We start from the raw sequence: 20,591 nt of genomic DNA on the forward strand, positions 1-20,591 counted from the left end.
GGGTTAAGCGTCTGCCTTCAGTGCGGGTCATGATCCCTGGGGTCAGGCTCTCTGCTCAGCAGAATCTACTTCTCCCTCTGCTTCTGCCTTCCCCCCACTCTTTCTCTCTTTCTCTCTCATCTCAATAAAACCTTTAAAAAATTAATACAAACAAATAAATACGGATACTATTTTGATTCATAATGGAACTATTTCTATTTCTGTTTCTCTTTTGCTGGGGTATTAAAGTCAAGATCTTAATGATTTTAGAAGATACCCCAAATTAGGAAATTATAAAGCTGTTAGGCTTAGCAGAGTTTACCTAATATTTTAACCCTGTTAAGGTCCTATTGGAACAGGCATCTCAGCCAATCATGTGAAGAAGGCATACCTGCGTGGGTGGGAGGCCTCCAAAATAGTCATCAGTCAAGTCTCTTATTGGGTAATGTCTTCTGGGATAATTTTTAATAGTTAAAATAGTCTATCGTGATAATTTTTTATCCAGCAGATATGTAGTATACATGCCCCTCTGCTAGGCGCTGAGGGCACAAAGATGATTAAAGGTATCGTGACAAGTCTGGTCTGACTGGGGGAAAAGAGGTGAACAAGTGGATTCAGCACAAGGTGGGGCCTGGGAATGGGTGCAGGGTGTGGGGGTAGTGCCAGTGCAAGGGTGCCCTTCCTGCCCTGGGGAGCAGTCCAGGCCATGCCTCTCTTCTGGCCTCTTGTGCCACTGTTTTTCTCATTGGCTTTTAGTCCCTCCACCACAACATGCTCTTCTACCCTTAGGACTTTTGCAGAAGCTGCTCTCTCTGCCTGGAATTTTGATCTCCAAGCCTCTCTGATTATTCCCCACCCAGCCTGTTAGGTTTAACAGCCCATGCTCTGCTTCTTCATGACACTTACTACAGCTGTTAGGAAGAATTACTTGCTTAATATCCCCCACCTCCACCCCCAGAGAACGCTTGCAGCTGTAAGTAACAGGAAGCCTGATAAACAAGTGACTCGAACTAACAGGGGTTGGGTCTTCGCAGGAAGGAGGCTGGAGGTCAGGGGACGTGGGAGGTGGTTGTCTTATCCATGTCAGGTCTGTGGTGTGCAGGATTCGCTGGCTCTTTTCCCTCCTGGTTGTAAAATGACCACCTCAGCTTCTAGCCTTACTCACATCCAAGGCTGAAGGAAGGCATGGCCCTGGGTCTGTCCTTTTTTTGCCTCGGAAGCAGACTTTTCGAGAAGCCTGCAGCACACTTTCATGTGTGTGCCTTTGCCATCTGTAGCTGCGAACAGTTCTTCCAGCAACTGATATGGAAGGTGTTTTGTGTTCTTTTATGAGCTGGTCAATCTGGTGCAGCCACAATAGGAGACAGAGACGCGGAAGGAAAAAAGTTTATTATACTTAGAACTCCTAGAGACAGAGGGTATGGCCTGCCATGCAGGGCCACAGGGGAATCAGGGATCCCCAGGGTGGTCAGGAGGGAGCAAAGGGAAGGTTAGGCCAGAGCCCATGTTAGGGTTTCCGAGGGAAAGGCAAGAGAGGGCACGGTGGACAGTTTAGGATTGCATGGTTTGAGGCATTCCAGAGGGCTTTGGGTTTTGGTTGCCTGGTACCTGGCCCTGGGATGTTTAGGGAGAGGAATATTGCCTCCTGGGATGCAGGGTGTGATAGAGGAGGTGTGAGGCTCTGGATTGCTTAGTTTGCATATTAAAGGTGTATTTGGTGCTGAACTCTGCTATCTCTAAGAATCTAGTCCCCAGGAGAGGCAGGTTCCATGGGTCCCCCCTCGCCCCACTACACTGGCTAGAAGGTTTTTTAAGATGTCAAAACATAATATACAGAAAGTAAAAGAAATAATACGATGAGAGAATAGGGATAATTAAGACGTGTTGGGTTCACTGTTCATGTCCATCCCACCCACCGAGACTCGTCACAAGAAGGGATTGTGTGTCCTGTCCTTCCTTGAACTCCCAATGCTGAGCACAGTACCTGACACACCGACTGGTGACACGTATGTTAGGAAAAGGAGGTAGAATAAGTATGTCCCAGGGAATATTCAGTACAAAGGCATTGAGCTGAAAGAGCCTCCTTTGTGTCTTTGGGGACAAGTGACGGGAGCAAGGCAGGTGACAAGGACAGTCGGAAATTGAGGCTAGAAAAGTAGAGTGGGGTCAAACCGTGAAGAGCCTCGAATGTCACGGTAATTCATCCGTTCCCTGTATTAGCACTGGGGAGTCACAGAAGAGTCTCAGGCAAGACAGTGGCAGTAGGATTTATGGGTTAGGAGATTGTGTTGGTGGTGAGGTGTAGGAACTGGGGGCAGAGCGATTGGAGTCAGGGGGGCTGATCAAGTTTGTTAGGGTAGAGTCAGAATAATTTGGGGGAATTTGGAGAGCATCATTTTGAAGTCCTCTGCTAAAATAGTAATCCTCCAATTATGACCCTGGACCTGTAGCATCAGCAGGACGTGGCAGCTTGTTAGAAATGGAAATTCGTGGGACGCCTGGGTGGCTCTGTGGTTGAGCATCATCCATAGGCCCAGGGCGTGATCCTGGGTCCCAGGATTGAGTCCCACATCAGGCTCCCTACAGGGAGCCTGCTTCTCCCTCTGCCTGTGTCTCTGCCTCTCTGTGTCTCTCATGAATAAATAAATAAAATCTTAAAAAAAAAAAAAAAGAAATGGAACTTCACGGGCTCCTACTGAATCAGAATCCCTGCGGTGGGTTTAACAGTCTGTTGTGACAAGCCCTTCAGGGGACTCTGAAGCACTAAAGCTTGAGAACTGCTACCTAGAGCAGTAGATATTTGAGGTGAAGAGCTTAGTCATCTGGTCTTATGCAACCAACTTGTATGTAGAAGCACCTGTGCAGCTTTAATATATATATTTTTTATGTCAGGTTGGGCCCTAGGTCAGGGCCTCACATCAGATCAATTAAATAAAAATCTCTGGGGTGGGAACCAGACACCAATTTATCTCTGTTCCTCCCAGAGAATTCCAGTGTGCAGCCAGGGCTGAGAACTACCCATCTTGTGTAGCCTTTAATGATGAGAAAACTCAGGACTTCCAGACCTTGCTCAAGGTCATACAGCAAGTTCAAGTAAGAGTGATTCTTTCTTTTCTTTTCTTTCTTTTCTTTCTTTCTTTCCTTCCTTCCTTCCTTCCCTCCCTCCCTCCCTCCCTCCCTCCCTCCCTCCCTCCCTCCTTCCTTCCTTCCTTCCTTCCTTCCTTCCTTCCTTCCTTCCTTCCTTCCTTCCTTCCTTTCTTCCTTTCTTTTCCTTCTTCCCTCCCTCTCTCTTGATTTTTCTTTCTTTTTGAAAGAGAGCATGTGTGTGCAAGGGTGGGAGGGGCAAAAGGAGAAAGAGAGACTCTTCAGTAGGCTCCACACACACTGCAGAGCCCAACTGGAGGCTGGATCTCACAATCCTGAGATCATGACCTGAGCCGAAATTAAGAGATAGATGCTTAATCAACTGAGCTGCTCAGGTGCTGTAAGAGTTCATTTTTTAAGCTGTCTTCTCTGTGCTGTAGTGAACACTATCCCCACTTTTTATTGTTTTAAAAGATTTTATTTGTTAGTGAGAGAGCAAGCAAGGGAGCTGCAGAGGGAGAGGGTGAAGCAGGCACCCCACTGAGCAGGGAGCTCAGTGCAGGGCTAGAACCCAGGACCCCCATCATGACCTGAGCCGAAGCCAGATGCTTAACTGGCTGAGTCACTCAGGTGTCCCATTCTCACTTTTTAATAAATTGCTTTTACAGACTGGTTTTTAAATCATTCACAATGACAAAACTGACAAATTATTAGAGGGGAAAAATAGGTTACAGGCAGGATTATAAACCTTTACTTTCTCCTTTTAGTTAACATTACTTCACACTTGAGAAAGTTACCCTTTTTGTAAAAATATTTTTTCAATGTTAATGAAAACTAGCGTATAGATAACATACAGGTAAATAGTGCTTTGTCATTTGTGTGTTTAAGTAATGAGAACCTGTTTTCAAACTCTAGGTGGAGCTCTTTGGTTTATATGTTCATTATTCTATTTATAATTTTGAGAGTCTGTTTAAAAAAATTATTTGGGATTCTTGTTAAAAAGACATTTAAAAATTTATAAGTATTTTTAACATTTCTAATTCTCCTTTTCTTGTTTTAGAGCCATATTGATAAAAACTTCTATTTTTGTTTCATTGCTTGATGAAAGAATCCAAATCCAGGCCTCAAAAGAGTCCTTTTCAAATCCATCTTAAATCCGTACTGTTATCTCCTGATGTTTAATGAATAGGATGTTTCCTATGGTTTTTGTTTCTGATAAGTCTGTGTTGAATTTACATAAGATGGGATGCCTTTTGTTGGTGGAGAAAGACTTTGTGGAGAACGCAGTTGTTGCTATAGTAATTTCTTCAGCTGTTTTTACCCCATTGTGTACAAAGGAGTATTAACAGCTACCTTCCTGTAGCAAAAATGAGCTATTTTCCTGCCACTTCTTTTTCTCTTCCTTGTTTACTAGCTCAGTATTCTCCCTTCTACTGAGAGTGCACTTGAAGCAAAATTCCCAGAATAGGCAGCATGTTATTTTTGGATGGCATAACTCAGTGGTTGTGGTTCCTGGACCAGCAGAATCACCACTGCTAACACCTGGAGGTTTGTCAGAAATGCCTATTCTGGGATCCCAACCCAGACCTACTGAACCAGAAACCCTGGGGTAGGGTCTAGCAATCGGTGTTGAGCCTCTGGTTTAAGCTGTTTTGAAAGGAGGTAAATCTCCTATTCGTTGATGCCTACATCCAAAAACTCCTGTGCAGTCAGTCAGCTGTGCTCATTTAGGTTCTCAGGTGCTTTTGAAATTACGTAGGGATTTTGTTTAAAGGCAGAAGTCTTGATTAAGTTTGAGGTGGAGCCTCTTACTCTGCATTTCTAACAAGCTCACAACTGATGTGCGTTTTTCTTGCCCATGCATTAAATTTTGAGTAGGGAGGCTATTGACTAGGATATTGAATACGCTCATGCCCATATAAGACGGTCATCTATGATCTAGTAAAATATTCTTTTGATTGAGTATGCCTAAAGATTGAATATGCCTGATTGAGTCCATGAGTTTTCCCTTATCAATCACAGTGTGAAGAGGCAATTTCTAGAATGTAATGCTGCCTTGTCTAGTTTAAAGTGACTTACCCTTGTTAAATGCTACAAGAGGGTTTATTTGCCGGAATCTGAGACCCTCTATACTAAACAAGCACACTTGAGGATTGCATTATACTTTTTTAATCAAGGAAACTAGTTCATTCATGGCATGATAAAGCTAGAGAGATGATTCTGAAGTTTGGTGTTAGCAGGCAAAATAATTTCAGCCAAAGAAGTGGTTCACAAATGTTTGAAATCGGTCATTGAGTGCTTCCTATTTATTGAGCACTTGCCATGTGATGCATTGCACTGGGCACTTAGGGAAATCAGGAAGAAAAAAAAAGTCCTTGACCTTGAGGAGATTATAGTCAACCTGAGGAAATAAAACCAATGCCTGTGACAATTAATTACCAGTATAGGGAACATTCTGTTAAATGGTAAAGAAGTGTGCTGCAACCTCAGAAGACCAAAGTATAGCTCTTGACTGAGGAGGTTAAAACTATGGAGTCTGGGTTCTGGGGCTAGTAAAATTGGGATATTTAAAAGGGAATGACAGAAGGGGACTCCACAGAAGACAAGGTGGTGTGAGCCAAGGTGTAGCTTCTAGGAGTGAGCCTTCGGTACACGTGGGAACAGGATACTATTTCAGACCACACAGAGTTTAGACTTCTTGTTTTGGGTACGTTATGAAGGTGAGCTAGAGCTTGATTGGTAAGGATTTAAGTGCCAGGCTTATGAGTTTTTACTTTAATTCCTTGTGCACCAGGGAGCTATTGAAGAAGGCTTTGGTGGGGGGCGGGGAGTGTGAATGACCCAATCCTGATGATTTAGAAAAAGGTCATTAAGGAAATATGCAGGATGAATTGAAGTGGCAAAGACTGGAGGCAGAAACACTTGTCAGATTGCATTGGGTGGCCTTGGCAGTAGGCCTGAGAGAACACTGCACGAAATAGGAAGAGATTTGGCAAAGGAGCAATCTTTTTTATTTTATTTTATTTTTTTATTTTTTCAAAGGAGCAATCTAAACTGAAAATACAAGTATATTAAAAAGTTAAGATAAAGTAATTTAAATGGCCAGCTAGGGGCACTTGGGACTATAGGTCTCTCCTTTTGAGGTCCTCCTTGTAGCAAACAGGCTTATTTCTTGCATAACCATCTAGAAGACCCTGTGTAGAGTAGGTGAGTTAAGTAATACTACCTTTCTAATAGTTTGAGATTTATATCTTATTACACATTTATCTTGTGGGTTTTATATCTCCCTTTATGGTCCTCTGCCTTACTTTCTGCAATCACGAGTATGTTTTGCATACTGTCAGTCACAAATTCCCAAGCTGGAAACCCACTGTTAGGTAGTTCTTTCATCTTTTTTTTTTTTTTTAAAGATTTTATTCATTTATTCATGAAAAACACAGAGAGAAAGGCAGAGATCTAGGCAGAGGGAGAAGCAGGCTCCAGGCAGGGAGCCTGATGTGGGACTCCATCCTGTGACCACAGATCACGCCCTGAGCCAGGGGCAGATGCTCAACCGCTGAGCCACCCAGGCGTCCCTAGTTTTTTCATCTTAAGAAAGCAATCATCTTAAAATTTTAAATCTAGAAGGAACCTGAGAAGTAATTGAGTATAACATATACACATTCTCTGTCTCTTTCTCTCTTACCCTTTAGAGACAGCAGAAGCCCTCCAGAACTTGAGGCAGGAGGAAACTGCACTTGAAAATAATGCCTAGTATCACCATACCTCATCCATGATAAAATGGTTTACAGAGCTGTGTCTGACCTGATCACAGGTGCCTCAGGCGGAGGTGGGGGGGGGGGCAATCTTGGTATGAATAGAACACTCTGAACCAGTCTCCAAAGAGTCTCCTCCCTGCTTTACCCCAGGGGAAAATCAGTGTCCCTTGGACCTTAGGTGGAGGGATCTTCTGGCAGGAAATCTAGATGGCTCTTGACAATTGATGGCCTTTTGCAGATTATCTCTCTGAAAAAATCCCTGGAACACTTACAAGGTTTGAGTTGGAACCACTTAGCCTAACTTATTGAAGAAAACACAATACCTTACTACGCCAAAACACACTAGTGTGAACTCTAAGATTGCAGCCGTGTATTTTAGTTCAGTTACTCAGCATAATTGGAGCCTTATCCAGTGGTGCCTCGTCATCGTCTTTATAGGAGTGCAGCCTCAATTATCAACATGCCGTCTGGTCAGCTAGCCAAGGAGACTAAGGAGTGTATTTTCCATATGGCTGTGATACTTTCTTGAGAGCATCCAGAGCATTATGTAAAATCTTTGATAAATGATCTGATGCATTGATGATTGTCTGTTTCCTGGAAGGTAAGCATTCATTCATTCCATGAAATACCTACTGGATATCAGGTAGGGTGATGGAACTGTGGTTACAAAGATGAGTAATGTAGTCTCTGCCCTCAAAGACTCCAGGAAAGACGGACAAATGAATTTGTATACAAGATGAAGCAAGACAAGGATTTGACATAAGAGGGTCTTTGGAGCTGTGTAAAGGACTTCACCCTTCTCAGAAACTGAGGCCCTCCTGCTTCCGTTGTCATCTGTATGCCAAGGTGACAATCATTCTGACACTGTGATATTTTATTATTGCTCAATCATGTCCCCATCTTCAGTTTGGTTGATGCTTCTGTCCTTGTGAAATCTGCCAAACAGAACCAGGTAATCTCTGATTGTGGGCCAGACCAAGTGCCTGAGTTAGAAGCCTGAACAGTCAATACTCACCTACTCACTAGCAAGGTAGTTAGGCTGCCTTGCTTCTCATTTTGAAGTTTTTCCATAACCATAGACACATGAAGATTTTTGCAGCAGTTTGGCTTTTGTACTCCTGCCTTTCATGCCACTCCTTGTCCTATTTCTTAGTTTGACATTTACCATCCTAGTATCCATGGTAATGCCGAGCTGACAGATAGAACTCACAGGCAGGGAAGGGCAGTGGCTCCTTTTAAGAAAGGATCTGTTTTGTTAAAAAAAATAAAAAAATAAACAAATACGGGGATCCCTGGATGGTTCAGTGGTTTAGTGCCTGCCTTTAGCCTGGGGCGTGGTCCTGGAGTCCCTGGATTGAGTCCTGGGATCAAGTCCCACATTGGGCTCCCTGCATGGAGCCTGCTTCTCTCTTTGCCTGTGTCTCTGCCTCTCTCTCTGTGTCTCTCATGAATAAATAAAATCTTAAAAAAAATAAAAATAAATTAAAAAATAAAGAAAGAAATATAGGGATCCCTGGGTGGGTCAGCAGTTTAGCCCTTGCCTTCGGCCCGGGGTGTGATCCTGGAGTCCCGGGATCGAGTCCCACATCAGGCTCCCAGCATGGAGCCTGCTTCTCCCTCTGCCTGTGTCTTTGCCTCTGTGTCTCTCTGAATAAATAAAATCTTTAAAAAATAAAAATAAAAAAAATAAAACAAGTACTTGCAACAATTACTTTTGTTGTAACCATCACAAAATGGCAAGCCTTAGGTCCTTTCCTTATTACCACATCTTTTAACCTATGTCCTTCTGCTTCCAGCCCTAGCTAAACATAAAAATATATCCTATGTATCACCACTCATTTCATCCAATTCTTGTTAAACTTAGCCAAAACATTTTTTGGTCTTGATTGAGTTATCCAACACATCCATTATTTTTCCCACCTCATCAACTGAGAAATTTGACAAACCTATTTCTATATCCTTGTCCAAGTAAGTGGTGACAGTATTTTTTTTTAATTTTTTAAATTTATTTATTTATGATAGTCACACACACACAGAGAGAGAGGCAGAGACATAGGCAGAGGGAGAAGCAGGCTCCATGCACCGGGAGCCCGATGTGGGACTCGATCCCGGGTCTCCAGGATTGCGCCCCGGGCCAAAGGCAGGCGCCAAACCACTGCGCCACCCAGGGATCCCAAGTGGTGACAGTATTGAACAGAATAGTGCTCAGTAACATGATTGAAAACTTCTTTCCTCTGTCGCGTATATAGACACATGTGCAAAAATATGATTAGAGTATTTTGGACATTATAAATATTTTTAAGTGGATAAGAAGTGCAGGAATAGCATAATGAACACTTACATTTAGATTTCATAGTTGTAATATTTTTCTAGATTTCTGTCAAAAATATAGATACTAATTTTTTTTTCTTGATTTGGATAAACTGGGTGTAAAAGATACTTGAGGCACTGTTTGGGGGACATTTGAATATGGCTTGGGAACTGAAAACATTCAGGAAAAGATGTTAAATTTGTTAGGTGTGACAGTAACATCATGGTTAGGTAGGAAAGGTCTTTGTTTTTCAAAACTGTATCGTGAAGTATTTGAAGTATGAATATTGTGATGTCGTTATTTTACTTACAGTTCTTCAGCCTGTCATGAGGAAACCCCAGGGTACACAGTTGGGTAGGAGGTACCTAAAGAGAGAGTAATGGCTAATGGTCTGATGTCAGTCTGTACTGACAGAGTTCTTTTGAATCTGGAATGTTTTGGTAAGTTCTAAATAACAAGCCAATTTTTTAAAAAAGATTTATTTATTATATATAGAGGGAGAGTGTGGGGTGGGATGGGCAGAAGGAAAGAGAGTCCTAAGCAGACTTTATGCTAAGCATGGAGCTTGATGTGGGGCTCAGTCTCATCACCCTGAGATCAGGACCTGAGCCAAAACCAAGAGTTGGACGCTTAACCAACTGAGCCACCCAGGAACCCCACAAGCCAATTAAAAAAAACTTACCATATTATATGCAAAGCAGAAATCCTCCTCCTGGTCCCTGTGCCATACCAGAGCCTTAAGCCATCTCATTTCTCCACCCTTAGTATTACTGTAATTTATAATAAAGTGTTTTTTGTATTTTGGTATAGACGTCTCAGAACTGTCCATTTTGCTGTTGGCTCCATCCAAACACGCCCCAGACAAAACCACTGTGTCAAATCTGCTACATCAAAATAATCCAATAAAGGAAAAAGGCAACAAGAATGGTGAATTAGGGACCATAAAAAAGTAATGGATATTACCGAGGAAAGAGTTATTACTATAATTTTACACGCATTACCAGGATAATATTTAGACAGGTGTAGTAGAATCAATTATATATCTGCAGAGTTACTTAAAATATATATGATAGTCATTGAATTAAAGTAAGAAATTCCATTTAATAAGGAAGAACCGTGAAAATGAATATAAAACATCTCTTAGGAAAATGTAACATGGATGATAGGACACCAGTACTAGGGAGGATGATTATTATAGATAATACATTAGTTGTAGTCTGGCTGTATCTGTAACTATTAGAGATAAAATTTTGAGTGTTGCAGTTTTCTGGAGAGCTAAGGATGACAAAGGCAAAATATGTATTGCATGTGCTCAATTAAATGGCATACAAAATGGGCAGCCATGGTGAAACACGGCTAAGGTGAGCCCAAACTCTATTTTTGGCCCCAGTTTCCATCCCTTTAAACCTGTTGGGATTTGTAAAACGATTTTGCTGCCTAAAGAGCTGATTAGGAATATTAGAGGGTTGTTTGTTTGTTTTTTTTAACCTTAATAATTTTAGATGCTCTTCTTTGTAAACTACTAGAGTATATTACATTCTTCCCTTTACCTCCCCCTTACAGTTGGAAGCTGTTTTGCAGATGTTGGCCTTTTCTGGACAACTCCAGTCTATAATTTCAGAACAAATATTCCAGGGCCAATTAACATTTGTAGTGTTATTTGTGCTAATGCCAAATGGTCACTGTGTTCTTGAGTTCTCCAGTCCTTCTATGGTATTCTTCTCGACTTTGTTGGGTCTGCTTGGATTTTATTGATTTCTGTAAATTTGGGGGCATGCCCATGAAAGCCTTTCTGTCTCCTCCTAACCTTCTATTTCTAATCTATGGGCATCACTGACATAAATACACACGTACTTTTATTTGGCCCTGACATCAGAAAAATTACTAGACAGTCTTCAGCTTCTAGGAATTTGGCTTCAAACTAGCTATGGTCTACCAGCTATATCCATGTTATTCTAGACATTTTTGACAAACAGCTCACAGGAAAGGTCCACAAAAAATAATAGGTTTATTTTTCACTAAAGAAAACCACAGCCTCGTGTTTTTGTAAGTCAATTTTGTTTTTCAATAAAATAACTGCACTTGTTTTAAAAGTCAAATAGGGCTAAAAATAGCAGCAGCCTCCCCTCTCCAAACCATTCCCATCCTACTCCTCAACAATTGTTTTAATGATTTCTTTAGGTGTTCCTTTGAATTTCTAATTAGTATCCTTAAAGTATACTTAGAGTATACAGTATGTATGTCTCTACTGACTTTCTATTACAATAGATGAATCTGTTGATGTTCTATTACAATAGATGAAGAGGTAACTTGTTAAATTGCTTATACCACACTTACATTTCCTCATCCCCCGCCCCCCCTCCCGTGTGTCTTTATCTGACTTTGGGTTAAATGAATCAGCAGTCAGCTTTTGTATTCTGAGATCTCGGTGTTCACTGCTAGGTAGGTAGTGTATCCTCCAAGAATATACTTGTGAGTGCTTGGGAGGCTACCCTTGCAGGTACCTGTAGCTTGCCTCCCCGTTTCCTCCCTCCCTCCCTCCTTTTCTAGACTTATTTATTTTAGAGAGAGTGAGCACAAGCATGTGAGTGAGCAAGGGGAGGGACAGAGAGAGAGGGAGAGAGGAAATCTCAAGCAGACTCTCTGATGAGCACAGAGCCTAGGGTGGACTCCATCTTCCAACCCTAAGATAATGACCTGAGCCGAAATCAAGAGTCAGTTACTCAATTGACTGAGACACCCAGATGCCCCTTTTTTAGAGCCTGGGAGGGAGTATAGCTGTAATTCATCCTCCTAAGAAGCCCCCAGGGAGGAATCTGGCTCCATTTTTTGTCTCCTTTTTATAATTTGGTAATACTTAATGGCATTTGTCAGTTATAGACTGTTGGCAAACTTTTGTCTCTGAATGCAGTTATATTTTATTAAACACTTTTTAAAAAAAAATTATTCTAGGGAGGGTGGAGAGGGAGAGAGAATCTCAGGCAGACTCATGCTGAGTGCAAAGACCAACATGGGGTTTGATCTCAGGACCCCAAAATAATGAGCTGAAATAAAGAGCCAGATGCTTAAGTGACTCAGCCATTCAGGTGCCCCAAGAACACTTTTTGTCATAAGCCAAACATAATTTCTTTGATGGATGTGATCATGTTCATATCTCTGGCTAGAGTTTGAAAAGTCTTGAGGGCAGGGATTCTGAATAGGGGATTTGAGAAGGAAAGGTTAGGATTAAAAAAAAAAAAAAAAAGGAAAGGTTAGGATTTAGAGAAGCCACAGGAAGAAGGGAATGTCTTTTTTTTTATTCTTGGTCTCTTGACTTTATCTGAAGCTCCTGAACTCCTGGAATGGAATATAGTTATGCAGTCAAGGGTGGCAGAAGGATTCTTGCTCATGGTTAACCTTTTACTGTTCTTCCTATCGCTTGTGAGTGGGGGGAGAGGAGTGGTTGCATGAGGCTGAGCATGCTGGTTTTTGAGGCTTATGAGCTGATCTCCTATTCCCAAGGTTTCCTGCTGACCTTCCTTCATGTCTGCTCTGGACCAGCCCCAAATATGGACTCTTTCAGTGTCACAAAACTACTTAACTTTAAAGATGCAGGAGCTCAGGGGCACCTGGGTGGCTCAGTGGTTGAGCGTCTGCCTTTGACTCAGATCGTGATCCTGGGGTCCTGGGATTGAGTTCCACATAGAGCTTCCCACAGGGAGCCTGCTTCTCCCTCTTCCTATGTCTCTCATGAATAAATAAACAAAATCTTAAGAAAAAAAAGATGCAGGAGCTCAGTTTTCAGTCACAAGTATCCTCACATTGAAGATAGCAATTAGAATAGGAAATATTGTAGAAGAATGAGTTCATTGTTACCTATCTATTGAGAGTTTTCACTTCTGATGACCAAATTTACAAAAAATAAGTAACTTTAGCTGCTAGGAATTTTTCTTTGCATAAATTGAGCAGACTCTATTGATGTCACTTGTGGTTATATAAGAATTGCAATGTGTTATTGGCTGCTAGATATGTTATTACCCCGCTGGAGAACAGTGGTGGCAGTTTCTTTGTTTACGAAGGTCAGTTTTCGTGAATAGAAGAATTACAAACAAAATTAACTGGGGAACTTAATTTTATTTCATGTAAGAGATTTCTTCACCCCTTAAGTTAATGATTCTAAAAATCTGAACTGGAAAACTTAATAATAGACTAAGTAGATCTAAGCTTCTTTGGAAGTTATACTTGTCAATTCTATTTTTGGTTTCTTAGGAAACAAGCTAAAAACCGCTTTTTAGGACTTAATACATTTCTAATTACATTTCTTCTCTTTAGAGAAGCTTGTTGTTCTTAAAAAGAGGTGCTAAGTTCTTTAACAGGGATATTGTTTTTAAAAATTCATATTCCCTCCAACCATACTCATTAAAAATCTATGTATATGTTTGCAAAGGGATCACATGAAAGTCTTGTGTTTTGTTTTATTTTTTTGAAAGTCCTGTGTTTTAAGTAAACTTTTCACACTGAAGTCATTGAGTATGATCACATGCTTTCATTTGGGAACACATTTGTAGCAACTGAAATGATGGCCTGGGTTAAATTACTTTGATCTCCCCAAATCCGCAACACACAGCATTGTATATAACCCAGGATGGTGAATAGTTATGGAGACAGTTACCTTCCACTCCCGGACTAGGAACAGTGAGCCTGGGTGGTGAGGACGGTGGACTGCACTGCAGGCAGCCCTCCGCTCCTCTGTCTCTAGTTGGTAGCTGGTGGACCTAGCACGTTGCAAGGTTTACATGTTACCTTGATGGATTTACACTGAATTGCTCACATCTTTTCCAGACACTTTAAAGATGAAAAGTGGAAGGAAAAGGATAATTTTTCAGATGACTTGCTGCCCCTTCTGGGAGTGTGAGTAGAGGGAAATGGTGCAAACTCTCAGCCTGTCTGCCATTTTGATGATGTAATGTCTTTGACATTGACCATGTGGTGGTTACTAATGACTATTCACCTGTACTCACCAAGTTCCAGGGAGATTGCTACTGTCCCTGACAATCTGTAGAGGCATGGGGAGTACATAAACTTTTCTGTCACCCTCTCTCCATTGGCCATGCACCTGTTCCATTGGCCATCTTTGTGCTCCGCCTAATACTGCAAGTTTGGAGGGCCCCCATCATCACATGGTTATCCCCTTGTCATTTAGTTCTCCAATCAAATAGCCCTTTCTCAGAGAGGTTTGTGGGAGACTCCCATCTAGGTATGCTTGGTGTCCCTCTCTGTCACCCTAGCCTTGTTTTCACCATGGCACTTAGTGCCATTGCGTATTTTTGTGTTTTTCTCTATCTCCTTTCAGAATCGAAGCTCCAAGAGAATTGAGCCTGGTTCAGTTCATTCTGACTGGTTCAATGGTATAACCCCATCATCAAGGGAAGGGGTTCAAATTGGTTTTTCTTGTCATGGACCAGATAAGTACTTTAGGCTTCATGGGCTAAATAGTCTCTGTCACAACTACTCAACTCTATTCTCAAAGCTCAAAAGCAGCCATAGACAATATGTAAACAAATGAATGAAATTGTGTTTCAGTAAAGCTTTATGGACACTGAAACCTGAATTTCACATAATTTTTATATGTCATTATTAGTCTTTTTTCTTAACCTTTTTTGGGGGGATAGCTTTATGGTTTTATTTTTTAAATGTATGCACTAACAAAATACTAAAAATAAGCGCTTGGTTTCCCAATGTAATATATATATATATATATTATATATAAATATATAATATGTATATATAAATATATACATGTGTGTATAAATATATATAAATAAAATGTCCGTATACTTAACATATGGTGTTATATTAGTTTCTGGTGTACAATATAATGATTCAACAATTCTTTTTTTTTTAAGGATTTAATTTATGTATTCATGAGAGACACACAGAGAGAGGGAGAGGCACAGAGAGGCAGAGACACAGGCAGAGGGAGAAGCAGGCTCCATGCAGGGAGCCTGATGTGGGACTCGATCCTGGGTCTCTAGGATCATGCCCTGGGCTGAAGATGGTGCTAAACCGCTGGGCCACCCGGGCTGCCCAAGATTCAACAATTCTGTACATTCCTTGGGGCTCATCATGATAAATGAAATCTTAATCTCCTTCACCTATTTCATGCAATCCTCCACCCACCTCCTCTCAGGTAACCATCATTTGTTCTCTGTAGACAAGAGTCTGTTTTTTGGTGTCTCTCTCTCTCTTTCTCTTTCTCTCTCTCTCATTTCTTTTTGTTGTTCATTTGCTTGGTTTCTTAAATTCCACATAGAATTGAAATCACTTGATAATTGTCTTTCTCTGACTTATTTCACTTAGCAGTAGATCAATCCATGTTGTTGCAAATAGCAAGATTTCATTCTTTTATATGGCTGAGTAATATATATGTTACATATATATACAATATTTTATATATGTGTGTATATGTATGTATATATCTCTATCACATCATATCTTCTTTATTCATTCATCTAGCAATGGGCACTTGGGCTGCTTTCATAATTTGCCTATTGCCTATTGTAAATAATACTCCAGCCATAACCTTTTAAATTCATAAAAACCATTCTTGCTTGTGGGCAAAATCTGACCTACCATCTGTATCAAGCCAACACTTACTACAATTTATTATAATGCGTTAATTAGTAAAGTAGAATGGAAGGGAGGAATTTTTATATGAAGAAATCATATATTTACTCTAAAAAATAGAATGTGAAAATATTCTTGTAAATCAATTCTGAATAAATAGATTGTTCTGGAAGGATAAGGATAATATTCACTCTTTCCATGTCCTCTGGATTTGGCCTGGCTAACAGAATACATATTGCAAATTGAGTCTCATGTCAGTTTAGACATGCACGATTCTTGTGTTCTTTCTGGTGAATAATGATAGCTATCAAAAAGGTGGTATGGTTAGCTACTCTCATAAACTTTGCTACTACTTATAATAATAACAGGTTTCAGGCAAAATTCAGGCACACACATAGGTTTTTATTAAGCTTTCATTAGCAAGTAGCCCAAAGCAGTTCATTCAAACTTACTATAAACCCAGTGGAATTCTAGTGCTCTGTTCTTATAAGTACTTTGACTGTATCTCCTATGCCAAGTTTATTAGAGACAGATATATGTTCTCAGGGCAAAAAAGATCATGGAGTCAGAACTCCTCTGAAACCAGTAGCTCATATGGGACCAGCTACAGAATCAAACCCCTCATGTCATCTCTAACCGTGTATAAGTCATTGTTTTTATACTATATTTGTGCAAAGATAGAGGAGTGTTTCTAAGCCATTTGAGGTAATCAACATATTTTGAATACCTTTAATTTCACCAGTGATAATTCATTTTAAACATTTGTCGTGCCAATTAACAAGTTGCTAATTCAGTAAAAACTTGTTTTTGATAAAATAGCAGCTAAATAGCAAAGTGTCATTTACTGGTGCAAACAGCAGAAGGGTTTGTAGAGGCTGCTTCTGGGATATTATTTTTTATAACATCAAGTGACCACTCTGGACTGTGATTCTTGATAGCAAGCCACCTGACCAGCCCCAGGATTTAAAGTTAAACTAACTGGCATCTACTTATTATCACATTGATTACACTGAAGTGGTAACAGACTTGGTAACAATAGCCTGTGACCTCAGTCCTTATGCCATCCAATGGACTGTGTAGCCCAGGGCACCAACCTTCTTTCCCGTATGTACATCTGCATCCCAGTAGGGATTACAAGGGAAGAGAAATATTTCTTCTAAGTTTTTTTGGCAGTATGTAGATGACCACAAAACAGCAGCTCTCCAGCGTTGCCAGTGCTGGGGTCCTTTACCTTCTCTCGCTGGTTTCTTTTATCCCTGCCCAGTCCTTTGAAAGCAGTCATTTAGCTTGGTCACCTGATTTGAGTGTGCCATCTCTTCCCTGGAAGGACCATGACTCATACAAAGATGAGCAGAAAGCATTTCCCACTTCTTATTCTTCTAAAATAAGATTTTTATTGACCATGTGAAATTCTCATAGATGAACCCGTGTTTCTTGAACTAGTTCCCTGATTTTGAAGTGTGTATACAGTGTTATACTGATTTTTATCACGATACATCAAAGCATTTATGGTAACCATGAAAAACTCCTAATAAACATCTTTTTAAATGTTTACTTTGTTATGGATAAAGCATAAAGCTTGAGTTGTTTATTGAATAGTGACAAGGGATTTGCTCTAATCCATCTGGTTTATTTTATGTAGTGTTTATAATGACAAAAGAAGTATATTTTCAAGATGGTTGGCTGGCTGTACTCTGTACTCTACAGCTACTACAGAATAAAGCAAGGCTGTGGCCTAAACCCACAACTTCAAGTTCTTTAATTCTGGGGTCTTAAAACAGTTGGGCTGGAAGAAATAACACTTTTCCTTGAGTCTGAGATTTTTTTCTGTCTTCTGGGCCAGGTTTTGGATGCTGGGTAATGGACCAGTGACCTTTTTGTTGTTGTTCTTTGTGTGCTCATAATTCTAGAAAAAATAAAAAGCATTCAGTGGAAAAGATTAGAAAGAGAATATAGTTTGATAATGATGTAGCTTCTATAGGAATAGTACCATATTTGAAAACAGTAAGAGTAGGGTTTAATCAAGGAGTAGGACACAAAGCCCACCATATGCTCTTAAATTCGGGGCTGCTAGTTCTCTATCTTACTAGCTTACCCTCTGTAAATTCTCTTAGGTTAACTTTCCCCTAGTTTTACAAAAATCACTTGAGCCCACTCATTCACTGACTCATTCAGTGCTTTCAAAAAATATTTATTGAGCACCTACCAAGTTTCAGGCACCAGGATATGACAGTGAACAAGCTGGATAAATCGCTTAATTGCATACCCTGACATCTTTTAAAGGCACTGAGTAACAAATAAGTAAACAAATAAGATAATCATGAATAATGACAAGAAGGAGATATATAGGCTGATGGAGAGTAAATGAGGTAGGACACTTTAGATTGGGTGATCAGGGATAAGTCCAAAGTCCTCTTGTCACATAAGTTAGCACCCTAGAATGGAATGAGGGAGTCAAATGGAGACCTGGCTTCTGGACCTTTAGCAAATTGCTTAACCTCTTGGAAAGCCTTGACATCCTGAAGATAATGATGCCTACCGTAGTTGGAGAATTAGAGAAAATTCCTGACACTATGAGCATTATTTTCTGTCACATAGGCCCAAATAAATATTAATTTCCTTGTTAAAACTCTTAAAATTATATATAATCTGAATTCCGTAATACCCATTTCCCAATGATCTAACTTCGAAAAACTCTTCTATACATCTATCAATCAATTTAATTCATCAAATATTTACTGAGCACTTACTGTGCTCCTGTCCATGGTGATACATTATGGCAAATCAAATAGATACCATCCCTGCCTTGTCAGAGGTCATCTGATGAGCTTCTTTGTCTGTGACTGACAAAGCATTTTCTCACCACTGGTTCTCATGACTAGTGGTGACAGCACTTTACCTTACGGGTAGCACATTTTATGTTAACATTTTGTTGTGGTTGTGAAATGAAATAGATATGTACAAAAATCGCATAAAAAATAGGCTATAAATCTCAAAATCTGATGAGCCCTGTCGTATAAAATGCTTATTATGTGCCAGCCATAAACTTTTGTTCCTCCACTAAAAATAAGAAAGGAGACAGAAAAACAGAGATAGCATACATGACCATCATTTGCTGCCTCGACAGCCTTGCTTCTGGATCGTGTCAGGCTTGGAGGAGTAGGACCGGGGTGCAGTCATGCAAAGTCATACAACTGGAAGTGATTTGAATTTTGAGCAGTTTATCCAATTGGCAGTTGTGGGGGATTTTTGTGTGTATTTTTTTTGTTTGCTCTGGATTATCATTTGTATATAGCAGTGGTGTCCACATTGGTGCAGACCAAGCAAGTTCTCCCCAGAACTTGCTAGGAAGAACTGGCCATAGAGTTCTGGAAGGACGTCCTATGGAAAGGACAAAGAATATATTAAACTAACATCAAAATAATGTTTAATGATGAAATGCTAAAGGTAAATCCAATTCAAGGTATTAAGAAGATAGGGATATCTGCTCTCAGCGTCGTTGAGTCCCGATTTGAGAGTTTAAGGTAATATAATAAAAACAAAAGATATAACAAATTTGTGAAGCAGGAGATAGGATTTGTGTCACTATTGCCCTTTTATATCATTGCTTACTTGGAAAATTCACAAGAACAAATAGAAAAATATGGGAATTTGGAATTAATGAGCTCATTAAGAGAAAAGATAGAGGGGCACCTGGGTGGCTCATTTGGTTAAGCATCTGCTTTTGGTTCAGGTCATGATCCTGGGATCGAGTCCCGTAATTTAGCATAATTTTATTTTTTCAAAGATTTTATTTATTTATTTATTTATTTGGGAGAGAGAACACACAAGTGAGGGGAGCAGCAGAGGGAGAGGGAGAAGCAGACTCCCCACTGAGCGGGGAGCCCCACATGGAGCTTGGTGCTAGGACCCTGAGATCACGAAGGCAGATGCTTAACTGACTGAGCCACTCAGGCGCCCCCTCTAATATATTCTTTAAAAATGTTGTTTATTCCCTAAAATATTTAGAATTATGCTAATATTCAAAGATATAGTACAAATTATAATATCTAAAAATTAAGTCATTTAAATAAATGAAGATTTAACGTTCAATCTTTTGAAAACTTAATCTTGTTATAATTTTATCTTGTATTTTCATGAAAATAGAACTATTCTTAATTAGGAGTAGAGTCTGTCTCAAAAGTCACAGTTGGAGAATATTTAGAAAAAGTTGTTCAATTTTGAGGATACAGTGCAAGAAATGTGGAGAAATATTTTCCAGAGGCCTGAATAGTCACAAGAGTTGATGTTCAGCATTGTGGGTTGCATTTGTCACCTCCGGGTATCACTTCCTGAGTAACAGAGGCACTCGTGCATTGTTTAATAAATGTTTTTATTAGTGTCTTTTTTTTTTTTTTTTGTCGGGGGCTATAGTGTGTGAGGCCAGGGCAGGAGCCCTTTCGCTTGTGTAGAAGGGCAGTACTCTCTAGGTCTTCGTGGTTATGTAAACCGGTCAACTTTCACACAACAAAATAAGATCCCATTCATGATATAACCTTAAATAAAAATTATCTGGAATTAGGTAGACTTATGAAATAGATATGTATAGTATGTATAGGAATAAAACTGTAAGTCCTTACTAAAATGAATGTTAGAAAAGCAGAAAATTTGAATAAATGGGGAGAGGTGCTATGTCTTTGGACAAAAAGTCTCAAAATTATAAAGATATCAATGTATTTAAAATTAATGCATTTAGGGATCCCTGGGTGGCGCAGCGGTTTAGCGCCTGCCTTTGGCCCAGGGCATGATCCTGGAGACCCGGGATCGAATCCCACATCGGGCTCCTGGTGCATGGAGCCTGCTTCTCCCTCTGC

General features: G+C 40.2%; 1 protein-coding gene across 13 annotated transcripts in view; it reads left to right on the forward strand.

Moving 5' to 3' along the window:
- Positions 1-20,591, forward strand: part of ACYP2 (acylphosphatase 2) — a 247,671-nt gene that overhangs the window by 132,756 nt on the left and 94,324 nt on the right. Inside the window, exons 4-5 of one of the 13 annotated variants that reach the window (XR_013389550.1) lie at positions 6,756-6,877; positions 9,445-9,572. The exons of 10 other annotated variants lie outside the window; for them this stretch is intronic. Coding sequence is in view for 1 of the 3 variants with exons in the window: in XM_077915398.1 (XP_077771524.1) it covers positions 2,964-3,072 (109 nt within the window). In the remaining 2 variants the exon portion in view is untranslated. Of the gene's footprint in view, positions 1-2,963; positions 3,073-6,755; positions 6,878-9,444; positions 9,573-20,591 lie in introns of all 13 variants that reach the window. 2 more of the 13 variants (XR_013389551.1, XM_077915398.1) reach the window with 2 other exon arrangements.

This window comes from Canis aureus, chromosome 11 (genome assembly GCF_053574225.1).
Source record: "Canis aureus isolate CA01 chromosome 11, VMU_Caureus_v.1.0, whole genome shotgun sequence".
In the NCBI taxonomy this organism is placed as follows: Eukaryota; Metazoa; Chordata; class Mammalia; order Carnivora; family Canidae; genus Canis; species Canis aureus.